At 40.1% G+C, this 20,009-nt stretch overlaps 1 protein-coding gene across 1 annotated transcript in view; it reads right to left on the reverse strand.

The window, feature by feature from the left end:
• The window catches only part of LOC125438952 (carnitinyl-CoA dehydratase-like), a 34,807-nt gene extending 16,473 nt beyond the window's left edge, over positions 1 to 18,334 (reverse strand). Inside the window, exons 1-4 of the mRNA XM_048507713.1 lie at positions 18,170 to 18,334; positions 13,220 to 13,387; positions 8,223 to 8,320; positions 4,847 to 4,991 (exon numbers count right to left, since the gene is read on the reverse strand). Coding sequence (XP_048363670.1) covers positions 4,847 to 4,991; positions 8,223 to 8,320; positions 13,220 to 13,387; positions 18,170 to 18,278 — 520 coding nt within the window. The 5' untranslated portion in view covers positions 18,279 to 18,334. The remainder of the gene's footprint in view (positions 1 to 4,846; positions 4,992 to 8,222; positions 8,321 to 13,219; positions 13,388 to 18,169) is intronic.
• Between the last annotated feature and the right edge of the window lie 1,675 nt (positions 18,335 to 20,009).

The following is a 20,009-nucleotide window of genomic DNA, read 5'->3' on the forward strand; positions in this document are numbered from 1 at the left end:
AAGAAAATTTTTAACTATGTTAAGAAACTGAATCCAGAAATTACGTGTTTTCAGGAAACGCACGTCAAGAGACAGGAAGAAAAACTGTTAAATTATAAAGGCTTGGGTAAACTTTTTCACTCCTCCTCTATGAAAAAGAAAAAAGGAGTAGTTATTTATGTAAAGGAAGAATTAAAGCCGGTATTAAGATTCAGTGATAGTGCAGGAAGATATGTAGGAGTGGAGATTAACTGTGAAGGGAAAAAAATTTTGATAGTAGGATTATACGCTCCCAACCAAAAAAAAAGTGGTTTTTATGGTAAACTACAAGATGAATTGTTACAAAATATATGTGAAGAACAAATATTGATGGGTGACTTTAATGGGTTGGTAGACACTGATGTAGACAGAAAAGGTAAGCAATGTACGTTCACAAATAAACTCCCAAAGACATTTTTCAATTTGATGGATCAAATAAAAATGAAAGATGTGTGGAGAGAATGTAAAAATAATCAAAGAGACTATACTTACTATTCGCATAGATATAAATGTTATACCAGAATAGATATGGTATGGGCAACGAAAGAACTTGTGACGCACACTGAAAATATTCAGATTTTAGAGTGCTCCATATCGGATCATAGCCCGATGATATGGAAATTAAGCATTAAAAAGAAAATGATGAAATACAGAATAAATGACTTTATTCTAAATATAGATGACTATAAAAAAGAATTGATTCAAAAAACAAAGGAGTTTATGGAAATTAATGAAAAGTCTGTAGATAATACAACGGTAATTTGGGACGCCCTGAAGGCCTCCATAAGAGGTGAATTAATAGCCATGAATTCTAGATATAACAAAAAGAAACGGTTAAAACAAAATACTTTGCAACAACAACTAATTAAAATAGAACAGGAATTTAAAAAAAGACCTGGTAATAAAAAAATAAAAAGAGAAATGGATAAGATCAAACATCAACTTGAGAGTGAATATACAAACGAAATAGCAAAAAATCTGAAATATTTGAAACAAAATTTTTTTGAATGGGCGAATAAACCTGGAAAATGGTTAACAAATAAGTTAAAAAAACAAACAAATGATAGATTAATATGGAAACTAAAAGAGGATGGGAAAACTATAACAGAGGAAAGTAAGATTGAGGAAACTTTGGTGAATTATTTCGCCAATTTATATAAAGAAATTTCTAACCCTAGTGAGCAAAAAATAGAAAGTTATTTAGAAGATATTGAAATCCCCCAAATTAAACAAGAAACACAAGACATTTTAAATAGTCCGATTACTAAAGAGGAAATTATAGAAACTATTAAAAATTTAAAGAAAGATAAATCCCCGGGACCAGATAGTATAACGGATAAGTTTTACAAAGCTACCGCAGAAATAATAGCCCCAAGTTTGGAGAAAATTTTTAACGAAATAATGGAAGGACGTAAACCTCCAAAATCGTGGTCCTCAACACACATAGTACTTATACCTAAAGATAAAGACGAAGAAATAACTAAAAAACAATTTAGACCTATTTCATTGCTGAATCAAGATTATAAAATTTTTTCTTTAATTTTGGCTAAAAGACTTAAAGGAAGTTTGAAAAATTATATAAATATCCACCAATCAGGTTTTTTACCAAATAGAGAAACTAAGGACAACATTAGGATTTTGGTAAACCTGATAGAATATATGGAAAAAAAGATCGATCAAAAAACGGTTCTAATATTTCTTGATGCAGCTAAAGCATTCGATAATGTAAACTGGAGTTTTTTGAAAAAAATAATTAGGAAAATGGGAATAGAAGGAAATTTTTGTACAGCAATTGATAAAATATATTCAGAGCAAGAGGCTCAACTAATAATAAATAAAAATATAACTAAAACCTTCCCAATCACTAAAGGTACAAGACAGGGTTGTCCCCTGTCCCCCTTACTCTTTATAATTTATATAGAAATTCTGTTCAAAAAAATGAACTTGGTTGAACAATGGAAAGGAATAAACTTAAAAGGACAGAGTTATAAATATAAAGCATATGCGGACGATGTTACCATGATTATAGAAAACCCTACGAAAGAGAAATTAAATAAAATTACTAAGGTAATTGAAGAATTTGGAGATATAGCAGGGCTAAAAATTAACAAAGAAAAAACAAAAGTCCTAACAGTAAATATACCGCAAAAGGAAAAAGAAGAAATTTTTCAAGTAACGGGATACGAATTAACAAATAAGGTTAGATATTTAGGAATCTGGCTTAGAGGAAAAAACAACTATCTATTTGAGGACAATTATGTTAGAATTTGGAAAGAAATTAAAACGATGTTAAATCAATGGAATAACATAACAGTGTCCATTTTAGGCAGAATAAACATAATTAAGACTTATGTAATCCCCAAAATGATGTTTCTATTTAGAAATTTACCCATAATTTTATCAAAAAAACCAGTACAAGACTGGCAAAAAGAAATTATGAAATTTGTGTGGGGGAAAGGGAAATCACGGATAAATTATACGAATATGATAGACTCAAAGATAAGGGGAGGGCTGTCAGTACCAGATTTACAATTATACTTTGAAGCAAATGCTATTTTATGGATAAAGGATTGGATCTCACTAGACAATGAGCATCTACTGAATCTAGAGGGTTTTAATTTAATGAGAGGATGGCATGATTTTTTATGGCCAGTAGACCAAACAAAAAATTACCGGAATTTCAATGCGCATTTAATAAGGAAAGCACTAGGCAGGGTGTGGAACAAATATAAAGATATTTTCTACCAAAAAACACCCACCTGGATTTCAAGATCCGAAACAATACAAAATAAGGAACATGCAGATTTAAAGAAATGGCCCACATATAAAGATACACTTAAACAAACAAATTCAAATAAAATATTAAAAGAAAGAGAGGAACTTAACCAGGAGGGAATTAAATGTGGATGGTTCACATATAGACAACTGAAAGAGATCTTTGAGAAAGATAAAATTAATTGGAACTTTGCAAAGGTCAATGAAGAATTAGATACAAACCTACTTAAAAATGATTGTAACATAGTTAAAAAAATGTATAACCTACTATTAAGGTTTAAAACCGAAAAAGAAACTGTTAAAATAAATATGATTTCATGGGCCAAAGACATAAAAAAAGAAATAAGTATGGAAGAGTGGGAGACACTGTGGAGAAACAATAATAAATTTACTTGCTGCCAAAACTTAAAAGAAAATTTTTACAAAACATTTTACAGATGGCATTATACTCCCATCAAATTAGCAAGGATAAATAAAAATTCCAACTCAAGATGTTGGAATTGTAAAAAACACGAAGGAACACTACTCCACATGTGGTGGAAGTGTAAAAAAGTGGCCAAATTTTGGAATAAAGTGATTAATACAATAAACAAAATCTTTAAAACTAAACTAAAAAGGAAACCGGAGATATTCATTTTGGGAATCACAAACGATATAAAAATTAAAAAAAACATGTCGCTTTTTCTTTATTTAATTACAGCAGCAAGATTAGAAATAACTCAAAATTGGAAAAATGTTAAACCTATAAAACATGTGAAATGGGAAAAACGGATTTATGAAATAATGAATTGTGACAAACTAACATGGATTTTGAGAGACAACCCGGATAAATATAACGAAATTTGGCAACCGTATCTTTTGTATTTGGATGGAAAAAGTAAATAGAACAGTAAAAATAAAGATATATAATATATTGTATTAAGAGATATCTATGCAAAAACTATAAATTACTAAATATATGTAGGACAGGGAAGATATTACCCTAACTTTGTTTAGATAAAAACTGTAAGTATATGTTTTTTTTTCCTTTCAAAATTTAGAAGGACAGATAACAACAGTAATATATCGGACGAAGATAACAGCAACAGAGACCACTTGCGAAGTCACTTGATGTACAGTGAGATAAGGACTATTTTGTGTAAACCTTTATAGGAATTGTGTTGGATTAGAGGACAAATGTAACAATAAGACTCTTATTTGTTTTCTTGTTCTTTATTGTTTTCATTGTAACATGTTTATACATAATGTAACTATTTTAACTCTAATAAAACTTTATTAAAAAAAAAAAAGAGTATCCAACCAGTATGTTTATATACATTTGTTTGTTTATTTGTTTATTTAATTCAATTTGTGCGTCGCCCTCCCCATAAGGGCTTAGAGTGGCTTATAGAAGTGGACAACATATAGCATTTGATTAAATAAATAATTAAACAATTAAAACAATTACAATAATTATAATAATTAAAATCCAATCTAATCAAGTTAAAATACATTTAAATTAAAATCAACTAAAAGCTCAATTTCAAATCAGACTTAAAATAAAATAAGTATCTAGGAGACTGGGGTCCCTTCTGCACACACAAAATAATGCGTTTTCAAACCACTTTCACAACTGTTTGATCATTGAACATGGAACTTTGATACAAGAGCATTTTTAGTTCATTGAATGGCTATCATCAAACTTTCAAAAGGATGGGAGGAGCAGGGCTACACAGGCACTAGGACTGATGTGGTGCTTCTACAACAAAGAAGGTACAGCATGTTGAGTTGTGTCCTGTGTGTCCAAGAAGAGTACCTGAGCTCCTGCAAGGCCATGGTGACCTACCATGCAGGGGTGGCCAGCAGAAGGAGCACTCAAACATGTGAAAATGACTTCTCCATGGAGTCAATATATAAATACAGAAACACAAATATATACCTATGCTGTCTTCACTGTAAACATATGGTATACTGCCTTTCCCCATTCAGCTGGATTCCCTTCAAGAGTGACATGGATAGTGAGCTGACACCCTTGAATCCTTTCAAAATGTTAACTGAGATAGCAGAAACGTACCAAATCGCCTGCAGAACACTCCAAAGACGGCACTTTCTTCCACAACACGTAGGTCAGCCAAGAGGGACAGCTCAAGACCACCAGCTACCGCATAGCCACTAACTGCAGCAATCACAGGCTTGGAAAATCTCATACGGGAAGGCCCCTGTAGCAATTAAAATTATATATCGTTCAATGCAGAATACAAGAGGGACTCTTCCACAAGCAGTTGAAGACTTCTTCTGGAGTACTTCTGATAACTGTTATTAGCCCTCCTCTGGTTATGCCGTTACCAGTATGTAAGTGTGTGCATTTACATGTTTTCATTTAATGGTTTAAATATATTACCTATGCCACATTTTAAATCCTGTTTCAATGTCTTAAATGTTTTAATGTTGAAAGTGTTTAATGCTTTGAAGTTCACCGCACTGAGAAGGGTCCATGGGAAGAAAATTAATTCCTGCCTCCCTGATTGGACAGGGGGAATCACCCAACTAGATGTCCTCTGCCTCAGAGGGAAAACCCTATTTTTAAATAAAGAAACAAATAAATACATTATTGTACAAGAATCTTTAAAGAAGAAGAAGAGTTGGATTTATATACCCCCTTTCTCTCCTGTTAGATTCAAAGGGGCTTACAAACTCCTTTTCCTTCCCCCCTCACAACCACATCACACTCCCCCTGAATCTACATGTTGTGTGTTTGCCTGCATGTAAATGAATGTTTTCTCCTCATTGCCACCACTCCAAGATTTCTTTAAAAAAAAAAGAAACCCAGCTTCTTAAGTAACCAGCATCTTGGGGTATCCTAGTCAGACTGCATCATCCTTTAACCAAAGGTAAGGAGGAGAAGGAGGAGGAGGAGGAGGAGTTTGGATTTATATTCCCCCTTTCTCTCCTGTAAGGAGACTCAAAGAGGTTTATAATCTCCTTTCCCTTCCCCCCCCAACAAACTCCCTGGGAGGTAGGTGGCTGAGAGAGCTCCAAAGAACTGTGACTAGCCTAAGGTCACCCAGCTGGCGTGTGCTGAATTCCCCAGATAAGCCTCCACAGCTCAAGCAGTAGAGCGGGGAATCAAACCCAGTTCCTTCAGAATGGAGTACACCTGCTCTTAACCTCTACGCCACTGACATATAGCACACAATTAAAATGCCTATATTGGGGATCACAGGATTGTACCCTACTGCTCTGATAATCTACAGGTAGTGGCCCGCATTGGCTCAAAGTGTATTCCATTTCCAGAGGTCCAGCAAACACATAAAATGTAATATTTAGGCAGAAAAATCAACATCTTAAAGATCTCAGGTTTAGCTGATTCCCCCCCCCCCCAAAAAAAAAAAAAGATATGTGTCTAGGCCTTAGACTTGTGGAGAGAAGCTTGAAAGTTTATGAGTGAAATGACAGAGGTCATTTTGAATATAATTCATGGCAGTTGGGGAAGAAAGTTTTGGTGCCCGGTTTCTCGCTCCCCTCTGCTTAGTAACTAGAAAAGCACAATAGATTATGCAAACTAAGCATAATGCTTATGCCCAGTGCTCTTTCTGCTGCAGAATACAACTTTTTTTGTGCGTGCAGAGTTTTGATTCAGTGCAGCCCACACACACAGTTTAGAACCGAAACTATCGGGCAAAATACATTTGGAGAGAAACACTGTGAATATCTATCCATCACGATAGCTATCTCCAATGAATGGCTGAACTGTTCATATGTTTTTAAAATTATTTCGAAAACATGTTTCATTATATGTCTTCTTCAAACTTTCTTAAAATTCTTGACAAAATCCATTCAAAAGTCCACCTAGTGAGTGGTGGCGAACCTTTGGCACTCCAGATGTTATGGACTACAATTCCCATCAGCCCCTGCCAGCATGGCCAATTGGTTCGCCACCACGGGAACATTCAGCTTCCGACTATGATCAGGTTAGCCATGTGGTTCTGGGAAGCTTATCAGCAGAAAATGGAGGAAACACCTCTCCTCTGTTACTCCTGGCACTTGGTATTCAAAAGTACACAGCCTTTACACATGCACAGTCCCTTCAGTTGTGAGTATTTTCAACGGACAGACTTCTCTTGCATGAATCTGTCTAACCCTTATATGGGGATGGCTATTCTCTGCTTTTCCTCTTCTCTGTATAATGGAAGGTCTATACCAGGGGTAGGGAACCTGCGGCTCGAGAGCCGCATGCGGCTCTTTTGCCCTTGCACTGTGGCTCCACTGTTCTGCTCCCCAGGTGGTTATTTAGGTGCCTGCACCCGGCCAAAGCAGAATGTAAGACTCACTGACTCAGTTAACAGTTCAATACTTAAAGCTTTAATTGTAACAATGTTGACAGACCCTGACTCCTCCCGGGTCTAACTAAATAAAGGTTACTTTGTTGCAGAAACTTTCTGGAGTCTGGAATTTATTGTAAATACTGTGAGACTATAACATCTATAACTGTTTAACTTAAATACTGTGAATCTATAACATCTTTGACTGTTAAATACTGAGAGTCTAAAACATCTTGGACTGTCTAACTTGTTGCTGTCACCCAGCTTCCGTTGGCCCCCAACTGCCAAATCAGACAGGTTGCTGGGTAATAACTGCCGTAGAACACCAGCCCTAGGGCTTCTTAAAGGGACAGAACTAAATTCGGTTCCCTCCCACTGAATACTGTACAAAACATAGCTAAACCCATACTAACTGTGGGGAAACTAAAGGGGAAATAAACAAAGGCTCTGTGGGGGCATGACATCCACGAGCCGAGCCGCCGGCCGCATCCTTGCCCGCCCTGCAGGCAGCAGGGCGGGCGCACCAACTGCCCACGGTCGGCTGGGCCACGCCGCAGGCTTCCCCTCTTGCCCGCCCCATTGGAGCGGGGCGGGCGCTTTCCCGGCAGCCAGCAAGGCCAAGCCGTCGGCCCCATCCTTGCCTGCCCTGCAGGCAGCAGGGCGGGCGCATCCATGCGCTTCTCAGAATGAGTGGAGTAAAAGGTAAAAAAAAAACCCTATATATATAGTGTTATCTTTATTTTAAATGTCAAAAATTATTTGTGGCTCCAAGTGTTTTCTTTTCCCGTGGAAAACGGGTCCAAATGGCTCTTTGAGTGTTAAAGTTTCCCTGCCCCTGGTCTATATTCATTTGCACCACATAATTCACATTTATATAAAAAGCAGGGAATAGCGCACATAATTTCCAAGTTTACAGGGACTGGACATATAACTTTTCCGTTGGGGAAAAAACAACCCCATTTGGTTTTAGTTACTCTCATAGATGAGAAGATTCCTTCTCTCTCCCATCCCCGTTTTTTTTTTCCCTGGTTGCTGGTTTCCATAGCGAAATGCAAGGCAGCCATGGAAATGGACTTCAGTTTGACAGAACTGTCAGGATTTCCCCCCAGACTGTTTCCAAGAACATACCATCAGACCAGGACCTTTTGTGACATCTTGTTCGAATTTGACCGAGGCTGGGTTGCGGGCCAGCTCCTTCAAATCATAACCAGCACAGAAATTGCCTCCTACGAACACCACAAGGAAAAGACCAAAAAAAAAAAAAAAAAGGATTTGATTATAGAACAATTTTTGTAAAGTGTTGTGGGAGATCTGCCTTTTGTTAACGGTCAAGCCATTAGAGATGCACTGTTTCTGTTACTGAGAGCATGTGTTTCACTCTGCAAGACTAAAAGACTTAAAAAAGGAACGTATACCTAATAGCCACTGATAGGCCTAACAGCTAAATTCAAACTCTCTGTTCACAAGGACATGATACCAGAAGCAAAGAATGTGGGGGGCGCTAATCCTATCCTTCTGTTTGCAAGAGCCAGCCTGGTAGTCTGGTAGCTATAATCAGAAGATGGAACATGCAAAATTGCTAGCCAAACATATAATAAACAGTTTATATAAAATAAACACGAACATTCGAAGAGTCTTCCCACTCTTCTTACCCCGTGTGTATCGTATGATATATTCCAAGGCATATCATAAAATTCAATAAGACGGGAATTCTGGATAAGTGCCTGTTTCCCCAAGGCTTCTTCACTCCAAAAAGATTGAGAAAAATGCATCCCCTATTCTGGGAATCTTAAAGGAGGCACAAATTAGTAGATAGCCTTAGATTTTTTCCCATCCAATATGGAATCATCATGTAAACTGCTGATGGCTCCTTCCGCACATGCAGAATAATGCACTTTCAAACTGCTTTCAATGCTCTTTGAAGCTGTGCGGAATAGCAAAATCCACTTGCAAAACAGTTGTGAAAGTGGTTTGAAAATGCATTATTCTGCGTGTGCGGAAGGGGCCGATGTCAAGCTGACGGGGCCAACAATTATCCAGATCCTCCTTTTCCCCCTTCTTGAATACAGGAACATCTACCTGCCTCCCATCTTCTGGCACCTCACCTGTTTGCTAGGAAGTCTCAAAAATAATGGACACAGACTCAGAAATTACATCCGCAAGTTTCTTTAGAAACCCTGCATACAATTCATCTGGTCCTGAGGACTTAGTTTCATTTAAAAAAAGACTTCTTGTTTATGTACTACCCCAATATCGACCATAGGCTGCAAAGTCCCTTCCTTCATGTTGCTTGGGTTGTAGCTTGGGTACTGCTATACACTGCCTTATCAATAATTAGATGGATACAAAAGGATATTTTAAACAAAAGTAAATAAATAGCAAAAACATTTTTTTTGAAATGTGGCAGTTTTTGAACTTTAAAAAAACAAATCATCTAAACATGGCCCAATAAGGGCATGCCATTTTATTGTGTGTTTTTTAAAATCTTAACCACAACCAAGGACTTAACTCAAAGGATTCCTAACAATGAATAAGCCACGACACTGTATCATCCTGTATCACCGAAACCATGTCTCCTTCCTCCTCCACCGCAGAAGCAGCTAATTCAAACCTTTTCTTGTGTGGCAGAGGAATAATTACTTTTGTGTGCTCTGGAAACAGAAGAAAGAGCTGCTGTAGTTTCATTCACCAGGACCGAAGTGCTGGTGCCCATATATTTACTTTGCTATCCAGCTCTCGTGTGGTACAGAAATCACTTGCCAACTCCAGATCACGAAAGCCCACAAAGTGGGCCTCGACCAGATATTCATTTAACACATGGGACCGCTGCTCTAGGCGTAAGACCTAACTCTATAATTTTCTCAATCAAATCAGCATTCTGTAAATAACCCTTTGTATATACATCCTTGGGGGACAGTGCCTAAAAAAAATACAAATCTTCCTTGTTTAAGTAATCTTTCTGCCTAGCTCTTCAAAAACTCAGCTGCTTCAGATTCAAACTGAACCCTTCTTTTCTATCTCTAAAAAGAAAATTGTAATTATAATGACGAACACTGCATAAGCAGGTAGGTATCCAGCTGAGGACTTCCCTGATGGAACAGCAGTTCAGAGACGAGGGGAATTCCTGTCAGTTCCCCTCTCCTCCTGAAACTTAAAATTGCGGTTATCCTACTTTGGTCACGTTATGAGAAGACAAGAGTCGCTGGAAAATAAAATAAGGCTAGGAAAAGTTGAAGGCAGCAGAAAAAGATGGACTGACTCTATAAAGGAAGTCACAACCCTCAGGCCCCTTCCGCACACGCAAAATAATGCGTTTTCAAACCACTTTCACAACTGTTTGCAAGTGGATTTTGCCATTCCGCACAGCTTCAAAGAGCACTGAAAGCAGTTTGAAAGTGCATTATTCTGCATGTGCGGAAGACCTGAGCAAGGCTGTTATCAACAGGGCGTTTTGGAGGACAGTGATTCACAAGGGTCACCATGAGTCAAATGTGACTTGATGACACTTAACTCACACACGCTGCAAAACCAATCTTTACCCCCTGTGCTATTCCTGACACAGTCTACCTACTAACTCTCAACCCCTCAGAACAAAACAGCAACAGGTTCAGTGAGCTTTAGATGAAGGGGGGAAAGTACGAAAATCTCACAATATAAACCCTGAAGGGGGCTGGATATGCACCACTCTACACTAGTGATGACAAGAGTAGGGGGAAACAGACTCTGTTTGACAAATCACGTTACTTACACACTGCATGTCAGTTTCACAGTGGAGACAACAGTGGCTTCATGAGGCAGTCTGAGAAAGTGAAAACAGTAGCCGGTACGGGAGGCAGAGGCGAAAGCCACTTCTATACACATGCCAGTCACAAGAAAAAAGTATGGGAGTTTCCCACTCAATTCCCACACAATTCCCACTGAATGTCTGATACTAAGCCTTCATATCATCCACCAACAAAGACAATTGCCCTCAGAGTGATAACTGCTAAAATCTAGGGATAAGAAAAAACCCCATCTTGCCTCAAACTGGACCAGCGAAGAGGGGAGAGTATTTTTATGTACTGTGAAATATGCAAGAGGCTCTCTTTAGAAGACAGGACACACAACTAAAGTATCACAACTCACAACTATGGTTTACTATATGGTATAAAATACTAACATTCAACAATTCTTCTTTCAGAATTAATTGGAAGTTACAGGAATATCTTTTTAAACAATAAAGTGGAAATTAGAATATAGAGAAGGAGTAACTTTAAAACTAAGTTTGGTTGTTTATGAATGATTGGAAAGAATTTATAAGGTTCTTGAGGGAAGTCTTTTAGAGGAGGTAAATGTTTTATGTTTTGTGTGTTATATGCATGATAAAAATGTTGTTTAGTTATTAGTGTTTGTGATAGAAAAGCTACATAGATAATTCATGTAGGTTTGTTTAGCCTACTTTCTACCATCTGGTTTTTTGTTTTTCTTTCCTCTTCTTTTTCTTTGTAAGGATTATGGTATGAGTGTAACGTAGGAGTTGTTGTATGTAGGATAATCTATCAATTTTGAGGTTTCATTTACTGTATATATTAGAGAATGTATGATTATTTTGTGAAGTAACAAGCAATAAATATATATTTTTAAAAAACAGAATTAATTGGAAGTTTAGTTCTACTGATTCCATTTTTTGTGTGTGAATTCTTACCTTACATTTTTAAGTTTACCCACAAAACATTTTGTGGGTAAAGTTGATTTTTTTATTCCAGTAACTACATTCCAGTGTGTTCAAATCAGCTTACAACCAGCCCTGACTCTCTCAAAATGGATGTACATTTAATCTCACAATACACGACAAAACTAGTATGTCCATTAGTACTTCATCCAAAAAAATAGTCATACAAAGCCCTCTGACAGAGATAACTTGTGCAGGACTGTGAAAAGCTAGCAAATTAAAAAGGTTACACATATCTTTAGGCAACATATTTTGTAGAATGGAGGCTGCCATCAAGAAGGCAACTTTGACTGTGAATGCCCACTCATGAATCACGCAGAGCTCCTAAGGTGGCTCAGACAGGAAGAAGAGATCCCTCAAGTACATGAGTCATGAAGGGCTTTACTTTGAATTGAGCCAGGGAACCATCTGTAAAGTCAATGAAACTGCTTTAAAATAATATGGGTATGCCCATCAATGGAACACCATGTGGCTACATTATACTGTTGGGAGTAGGGCAATGGCTCCTTCATAAGATGTTCCATCCTTTCCAGTTAAAATAGATCAGGCTGTAGGGGATGCGAAAAGCCTCAGCCTGAGACTCTAGCAAGACGCTGTCAATCAGAGCAGACAATACAGCCTTTGATAGACCAACAGTGTGACTCAGTACAAAGCAACTTCAAGCGTTCATGTTTATACCAACTGAAACTTCTGAGCTACCTTTAAGGACAACCCCCACCAATTACAGTTACAGAAGCACAGATGGGCAACATTGACAGCCCTTTCCTATTGCCTATGTAAACTGCTCCAGATCTGAGTTGCTAGCAGATTTTTATTTATTTATGTAGCATTTCAGACACAACCATTTGTGCCCTAGTTCTAATACAGGGTTGAGCTGGTTTTTATGAAACCCCCTTTCTGCTATTGTTTCTGTCTAGTTCAGGGGTAGGGAACCTGAGGCTCGAGAGCCTCATGCGGCTCTTCTGCCCTTGCACTGTGGCTCCACGAGCCGAGCCGCCGGCCCCATCCTTGCCTGCCCTGCAGGCAGCAGGGCGGGCGCATCCATGCGATTCTCAGAATGAGCAGAGTAAAAGGTTAAAAAAACCCTATATATATAGTGTTATCTTTATTTTAAATGTCAAAAATTATTTGCGGCTCCAAGTGTTCTCTTTTCCCGTGGAAAACGGGTCCAAATGGCTCTTTGAGTGTTAAAGGTTCCCTACCCCTGGTCTAGTTCTTCTGAAGTGCTACAGAGTAATGGCTGAAATTTTTTCTACCCTTCTGAAAATGCCACCATTGGCTTTCCTATCCATTTCCTACCCTTCCTCTACAGGTTTTTGACCTTTTCTTAACAAACATAGTTTTTTAACAGAAGAACATCAAGTATGGAATTGATTTCAGATGAGAGGTGCACATTGAAGTATCGGAAACTCACCCAAGCCATGAAGCACTGCCACAGTTAGTGAACTATTCTCTTCAAAGGATTTGAAAGCCTGCCACAGCAACTGTGCCGTCTCCTGGTTCACGGCATTCCTGGCCTCCGGCCTGTTAATGCCAATGGTCATCACAGTCCCACGAATTTCAGTAATCACATTCGTTTGCCCTGAAATAACAAAACAAGCAAAAACAGAAACCCTGATGAATAATAATCCCATTTTTAAAAGAGTCCTCTGTTAATACAGCAAATTCAATTTTAAAGAGTTAACATGTGCTGTTAAACTGGTGACATTTTAAAAATATCAATTAAAGAAGAAGAAGAAGAAGAAGAAGTTTGGATTTATATCCCCCCTTTCTCTCCTGCAGGAGACTCAAAGGATCTTACAATCTCCTTGCCCTTCCCCCCTCACAACAAACACCCTGTGAGGTAGGTGAGGCTGAGAGAACTCCGAGAAGCTGTGACTAGCCCAAGGTCACCCAGCTGGCGTGTGTGGGAGTGCACAGGCTAATCTGAATTCCCCAGATAAGGCTCCACAGCTCAGGCGGCAGAGCTGGGAATCAAACCCGGTTCATCCAGATTAGATACAAGAGCTCTTAACCTCCCACGCCACTGCTGAAGCTAATATATCGCTTCTATAATTTCTAACAGTACAGATTGGCTTCAATTTAACTTATTTTGATGTGCATGTGATTAACAAAAGAAGGACATTTGCCAGATTTGGAGACAAGCAATAAAATCAAGGCACAAAAAGCACTTCCTAGGGATTAATAATATTGAGCAGCTGTTGAGAGGAAGAATGGGTACAGCAACAGATCACAAATTTGCATGAAAAAGCCATAAATTGAAGTTTTTTTGTATTAAATAGTTCAAGGACAGGCAGTCACCACCAGAACTGTGTCTAGTTTTATAAGAAGCTCATCAACCCCACATTCTGACGCATTAACCAATGTTGTCTTTATTATACTGGAAGGGAAAGCAACTGGTTCCATCTTCATGGAAGAGAAATGGGCCTCTCTTTAGCCCTTTTCCAATATCACAGCCCAAGTGAAAAGAACACATATGGAGGACAGCAGGAACGTGTACCTCAAGAATGTTATCCAGAATGCTGGTTTTCCAGTTGCTCCAGACCGTTGGAACACAGACCTCATTCACATAATACAAGAGTTCCCAAAATGGAACCCGTGAATCTAATCTCCCATGAAGAGATGCGGTTGTTTGTTTATTTTCTATTTAGGATACTTCCATGCCACCTCTTCAGAGACCTGCTCAAGGCAGCTTACAATTAAAACGACATCACAAGATTAAAAACAAGCCATTGGTCACATAAAAATAGCCATAAAACAAAACATTAAAAAGCAGGTAAAAAACCCTAATTAAAAGACTGGGTAAAAAGAGTTGTTTGGGCCTGGCACCTAAAAGAAAGTAACATAGGCGCCACACAAACCTCAAGGGGAAGGGGATTCCAGAGGCAAGATGCCATCATGGAAAATGCCGAATCTCTAGTTGCTACCTTACCTCACAATGGCGGGATGGGGGTGGTGAAGCATAAATTCCACTTCACATTACAAATAACCAAAAGAATCAGCATGCACAATTAATTTCTGGTCCCCAGTACATCTAACTCCAGCTATAGGTCTCCACCTTTTGGAACCAAGATAGCAACTCAGCATGTTTACAATTCTGTGCATGTGTACTGTCAAGTCACAGCTGACTTATGGCAACCATGTAGGGGTTTCAAGCCTGTCCATGGGCTGAGAGAGTTCTGAAAGAACTGTGATTGGCCCAAGGTCACTCAGCAAGCGTCATGCGGAAGAGTGGGGAATCAAACCCAGTTCTCCAGATTAGAGTCAACCTCTCGTAATTGCTGCACCACACGGGCTCTTTAAATCCTACTTCTCATTATTGCTGCAGTTTCCTCATGCCAAAGTAATCTATTAATGCACATGGAGTTATCCCAGGCTAATGTGGTTGATAACTGAAAACAGAATGAAGTTCACTACCTCTTCACTCTGTATCACTGACCCAAAAAGTCGTTAAGAATTTATTTGACATTAATCAGTCATGAGGCAATTTTTTCCCTTCACAGAACAATAGGAATTATTACATTTGTTGAACAGATTAAAACCAGTTGTTACTCTCATGCCTAATAAATCAATTTGTAAGGGGAACACCAGATGCAGAATTCACACTTTTTAGAAAACATCTTGGTAAACAAGTTTTTGGGTTCTTTTTTGTGTCTGTGAGACAATTTTTTTTCTGATGTTCAACCACAGACAGAGAAATGATATAAGGCTGATAGTACAATCTTCAACACAGGTAAACGTTGGCTTTAATGGATTTAGAGTGGCATAACTTTGGTTAGGATTCCACTATTAACCATCTGTTTACAATCAGTCACAGTGATATATAAACAATGGATCCTGGTGCAACAATTAGTAAGAAAGACTACTTTCTCAAAAAGCAAAATGCAACACCAGATTTTAAAATATCAGAACACAGCATTAAAAATTCGACACTGAAGTATCTTTAATTTCATTTAGACATCGAGCTCCATAAACACTCAAAAGATCTTTCTCGCCTTCCATGAGCATCTCCAGTCAAACAATAATTGCGGCCACTCCATACATAGCCAGTGAAATATGCTAGCAGGCTGAACAGCCCTGCCTAGCCTGAGCTTTTCAGAGCTTGTGAGGTAATAATTGTTGACAGCAGTTAGTACCGGGATGGGAGGCGAGAAAGGAAGTCTGGGGCTAGTATGCAGAGGAGGGCAATGGCAAACCACCTCTGCCCATTTGTTGTCTTGAAATTCCTGTGCTCCTGGGGTTGTCAACTTGACAACAGACAATTATTATTTATCAGCACAATTAGCCTGGAAATTATACACCGCACGATACGCTGCTGGGGGCGGGGGGGGGGGGGGCGACGGCGGAAGATGTGCCTCACTCATTATGTTTTCATGTGGTCCCGAGAGATATATCAGAACATGGTATGTAGTAGAGGAACAAATTTCATCACGTGCAAACTACCCCCAGGCTCTCCTAGAAATGATGACATCAGAGGCTAAAAAGGAGGGATCTGAAAATTGACAACAGGCAAAGATTTGTTTCCACAGTGCAACAGAGACAGATGTTCAAGCTACAGAGTGGGCGGGGGGGGGGGGGGGGATCATCTCTTGATGAAACCAATAAGCTTTTTAGTTCTCAATGTTTATTGAAAGATACGGGTGTGGGAGACATTGCTACAAATCTCTGCAGAGCCATGAAGTGCTCGGTGGGTGGCCTTCAGAAAGTCCCTTTCTTGGCGTTATACCCTCATCTGAAATAATAAAGATATCCCATGCGGGATCATTATCACTGACTGCTTTTCACACTGAAATGTTATCTGACAATTCTGCAATCCCGCTTGCGCATCTTAAGCCTGGCTGAGTCCCACTGAAACTATTCGCAGGAGCAGCCACTACGGTTGTTTGTATATATGGCTGCAATGTGAGCATTAAAGACTTATAAATCTGAACGGAGGGGTGGAAATGACAGTAAAGTTTTCACGGCTTGAAGGAAATCTGGGTTTCAAGGTCTAGCTGTTGGACGTCAATAGATTGAACAAGCAATATTACAACCACCAACTGTGGTTAGAATAAACATGTCACCAATATTCTGCCTGCTCCCATTTTCCTAGAATGTTCTTCCATCACCTTTTCCTGCCGGCAGGGCTTCTCTACTCTACTTTTAATTATGAGCGGGCATTCAGCAAGCAAAGCTTTGTCTATCACAGCAGAGAAAAATCCAAGTTTGTCGAATGTATGCTTTCACACAGTTAAGGGTGTACAACCCCAGGTAGCGAAAAAGGTGGCACTTTGACCCAGATCGATTGTTCAACAGCCACTCACTTCAAAAGAGGCCCATTCCAGAATCCTCCATGTGGGAAATCTGAACCTTGCTCTTTACACACAGTTTACCCAGTGGTTCCTGAACATATGGAAGTCTTGGGCCACCTGAAAGGCTACCTGCTTAACTGAGACAAGCTTTCATGACTTGGAGGCTGTTTTATCAGATGATGATGCATATAAAAGCCTTTATGATATTACATTTTTGCCACCTGTCTTGTGGTGACCCCTGCTGGGAAGTTCAAGACAAGAGACCTTAGGAAGTGATTTACCATTGCTTGCCATGTCACCACCCTGGTATTTCTTGGTGGTCTCCCATCTAAATGCAACCTAGGGTCAAGGCTGAGAAGGTATGACTAGCCCAAAGTCGCCCAAAAGCTTCCATGGTGTGAGTGGGGATCGAACCTGGGTTTCACCGGTCCTAGTCCTACACTTTAACCACTATACCATTCATGACATTGCATAAGAACTTATAAAACTGCTAACAGTTCCATTATAAGGGACCCCAAAGCTCCTATTCTGCTTTGCTCCCCTACAGCCACTTTTGAAACACCTTGGATGCGAATCAACCACAAAGGCTGAGAACTTCTTTTCTGGGACAGCCATAGTTTGGTGCACACGCAGAGCGGGGGGGGGGGGGGGTCGGCTGGCTCCCCTATTGTTTCTGTTCAGTTCTTCTGAACTGCTACAGAGTAATGGCTGAAATTTTTTCTACCCTTCTGAAAATGCCACCGTCAGCTTTCCTATCCATTTCCTACCCATTTCCTACCCTTCCTCTACAGGTTTTTGAACTTTTTCCCCAGCGCTAAAACTTGGCCTGCAGGCGTCGCTGTGAGATTGCAAAATACGCACAAATTGCTTTGAAAACCCTTTAGGGTTGCCCTAAGTTACTGCGACGTTTTCCACCCGAAGGGGACACCGTGGCTGCCTCTCCGCCTATTGCGTCTGTTTGCAAAGGGCAACGGTTGTGCATTTCAGGATCTCCGCACGCCTTGCAGGGTTTCCCCGGGAAGAGGCGAACGGCGCGCTTTCCTTAACGCAGGGAGGAAACCCGAACTACAAACCTGAGCTGGGCGGCTGAGCTGCAGAGGACATGGCGCGCAGTGATCTACAGCCGGGCAAGACCCTTCTGCTGAGAAGACCCCAGGGGCTGGACAGCAGTTGCCTGGACATTGCAAAGTCAGCCGGACTTCGACACAAGACTCCGTCCCTCCTGCTGTTGCAACGGCGCCTGCGCCCTATTGCCTAGTTTCTCTTTATGGTGTCTATGATAGTGGGGCAATAGCGCCTCCTGGCATGGTGTGGTGCAACCTACAGCTTTGGGGACTAGAGAGACGTCGGCTGGGGGCCAAACTTAGATGGGGGTGAATATCAGATATTAAAATGTCAGTCATTAAATGTCAAATACTAAAATCAGGGCACCAGACAGCTGGGATTAATTGCCGTTCTCTCCCTCGCATCTTCCTTTAATGTTCCTTTCTTATTCCTTTCTTTCCAGGAGGAACTCAGGGCAGCAGAGCCCACTCTTCCCACCCCACTCTTTCCCTCACAATAGACTTGTGAAGTAACAAAAATATACAAGAATCTAGAGGCACTCTAGAGCAGTGATGGCGAACCTTTTTGAGACCGAGTGCCCAAATTGCAACCCAAAACCCACTTATTTATATCGCAAAGTGCCAACACGGCAATTTAACCTGAATACTGAGGTTTTAGTTTAGAAAAAACGGTTGGCTCCGAGGTGTACGTTACTGGGGAGTAAGCTTGGTGGTAGTTGGTGGCTTTGCTTTGAAGCAACCGCGCAACTCTTCCAATGGGTGAATCACGATGCTAGGAGGGTTTGCTCAGAAGCAAGCCCCATTGCCAGCAACCGAGCTTACTCCCGGGTAAAGGATTGTGGTTTAGTTCTTCGCATGAAAATCACTGGGTTTAACAGTGCTTAACAGGGTTACCTACACTGCTTTCCCAAAACTAGGTCTTAGGTTTAATGGCAATAATCGAGCCCAGCGGCCCAGGCCAGCCTAGATGTGGAGGGGGGGCACTCTGTTTGCGCGTGCCCACAGAGAGGGCTCTGAGTGCCACCTCTGGCACCCGTGCCATAGGTTCGCCACCACTGCCCTAGAGGTTGACAAATGTTTGCCCCAGCCTAGAACTTTGGTGAATTGGAGTCCACATCTTCACATGCAAACGTAATGGTTCCTCTTGGGATCTCATGATATACAGATTTTTTTTCGGGGTGGGGGGAGTGTAAATAGCAGCAGAGTCAAGGTGCCACGAGAGGAGGGATATACAGCACGAAATGGAATTATGTGAACAAACTTTTTGGAAAAATCTGGCCTCAGTTACACATGGCTTTAAGGGCCATCCTGCCACACAAGTCCATCAGATGTCGTAGGAATTCCAGCATCTCCAGATATGGATTCGCTACTCCCCATCAGCCCCTGCCTGCCAATTGGCCATGCTGGCAGGGGCTGATGGGAATTGTAGTCCATAACATCTGGAGTGCCAAAGGTTCGCCACCACTGCCCTAATGGAACTGCCTTTGAAATCTTGAATGCAGTCCTGAATGCAGATGTTCAACTGGTACAGTGATGTAAACCTGTATTTCTTTTCATCCACTAATAAAAAGAATTCTGAGGCATCCCCTAGTTGCAATTTCTCATTATTTGCATGACCCAGAATCTGGGATGTTGGCTTCCCATCTGTAATTTTTACAAGGAACTGGAGAAGCATTGCCAAAAAACAAAAAGCTAATACAAATGTGGGGTTTTTAAAAAAAAACAACAACTATGGGAATAGACAGTAACAAATTCTGTTTAAAAACAGTTGGTATCTAAGAGTCACACCCACTAATGTGGAAATTCTACTCCCCCGATCCCATATTATGGGACACATGAAGTTGCCTTA

Source organism: Sphaerodactylus townsendi, linkage group LG09, assembly GCF_021028975.2.
Source record: "Sphaerodactylus townsendi isolate TG3544 linkage group LG09, MPM_Stown_v2.3, whole genome shotgun sequence".
Classification (NCBI taxonomy): Eukaryota; Metazoa; Chordata; class Lepidosauria; order Squamata; family Sphaerodactylidae; genus Sphaerodactylus; species Sphaerodactylus townsendi.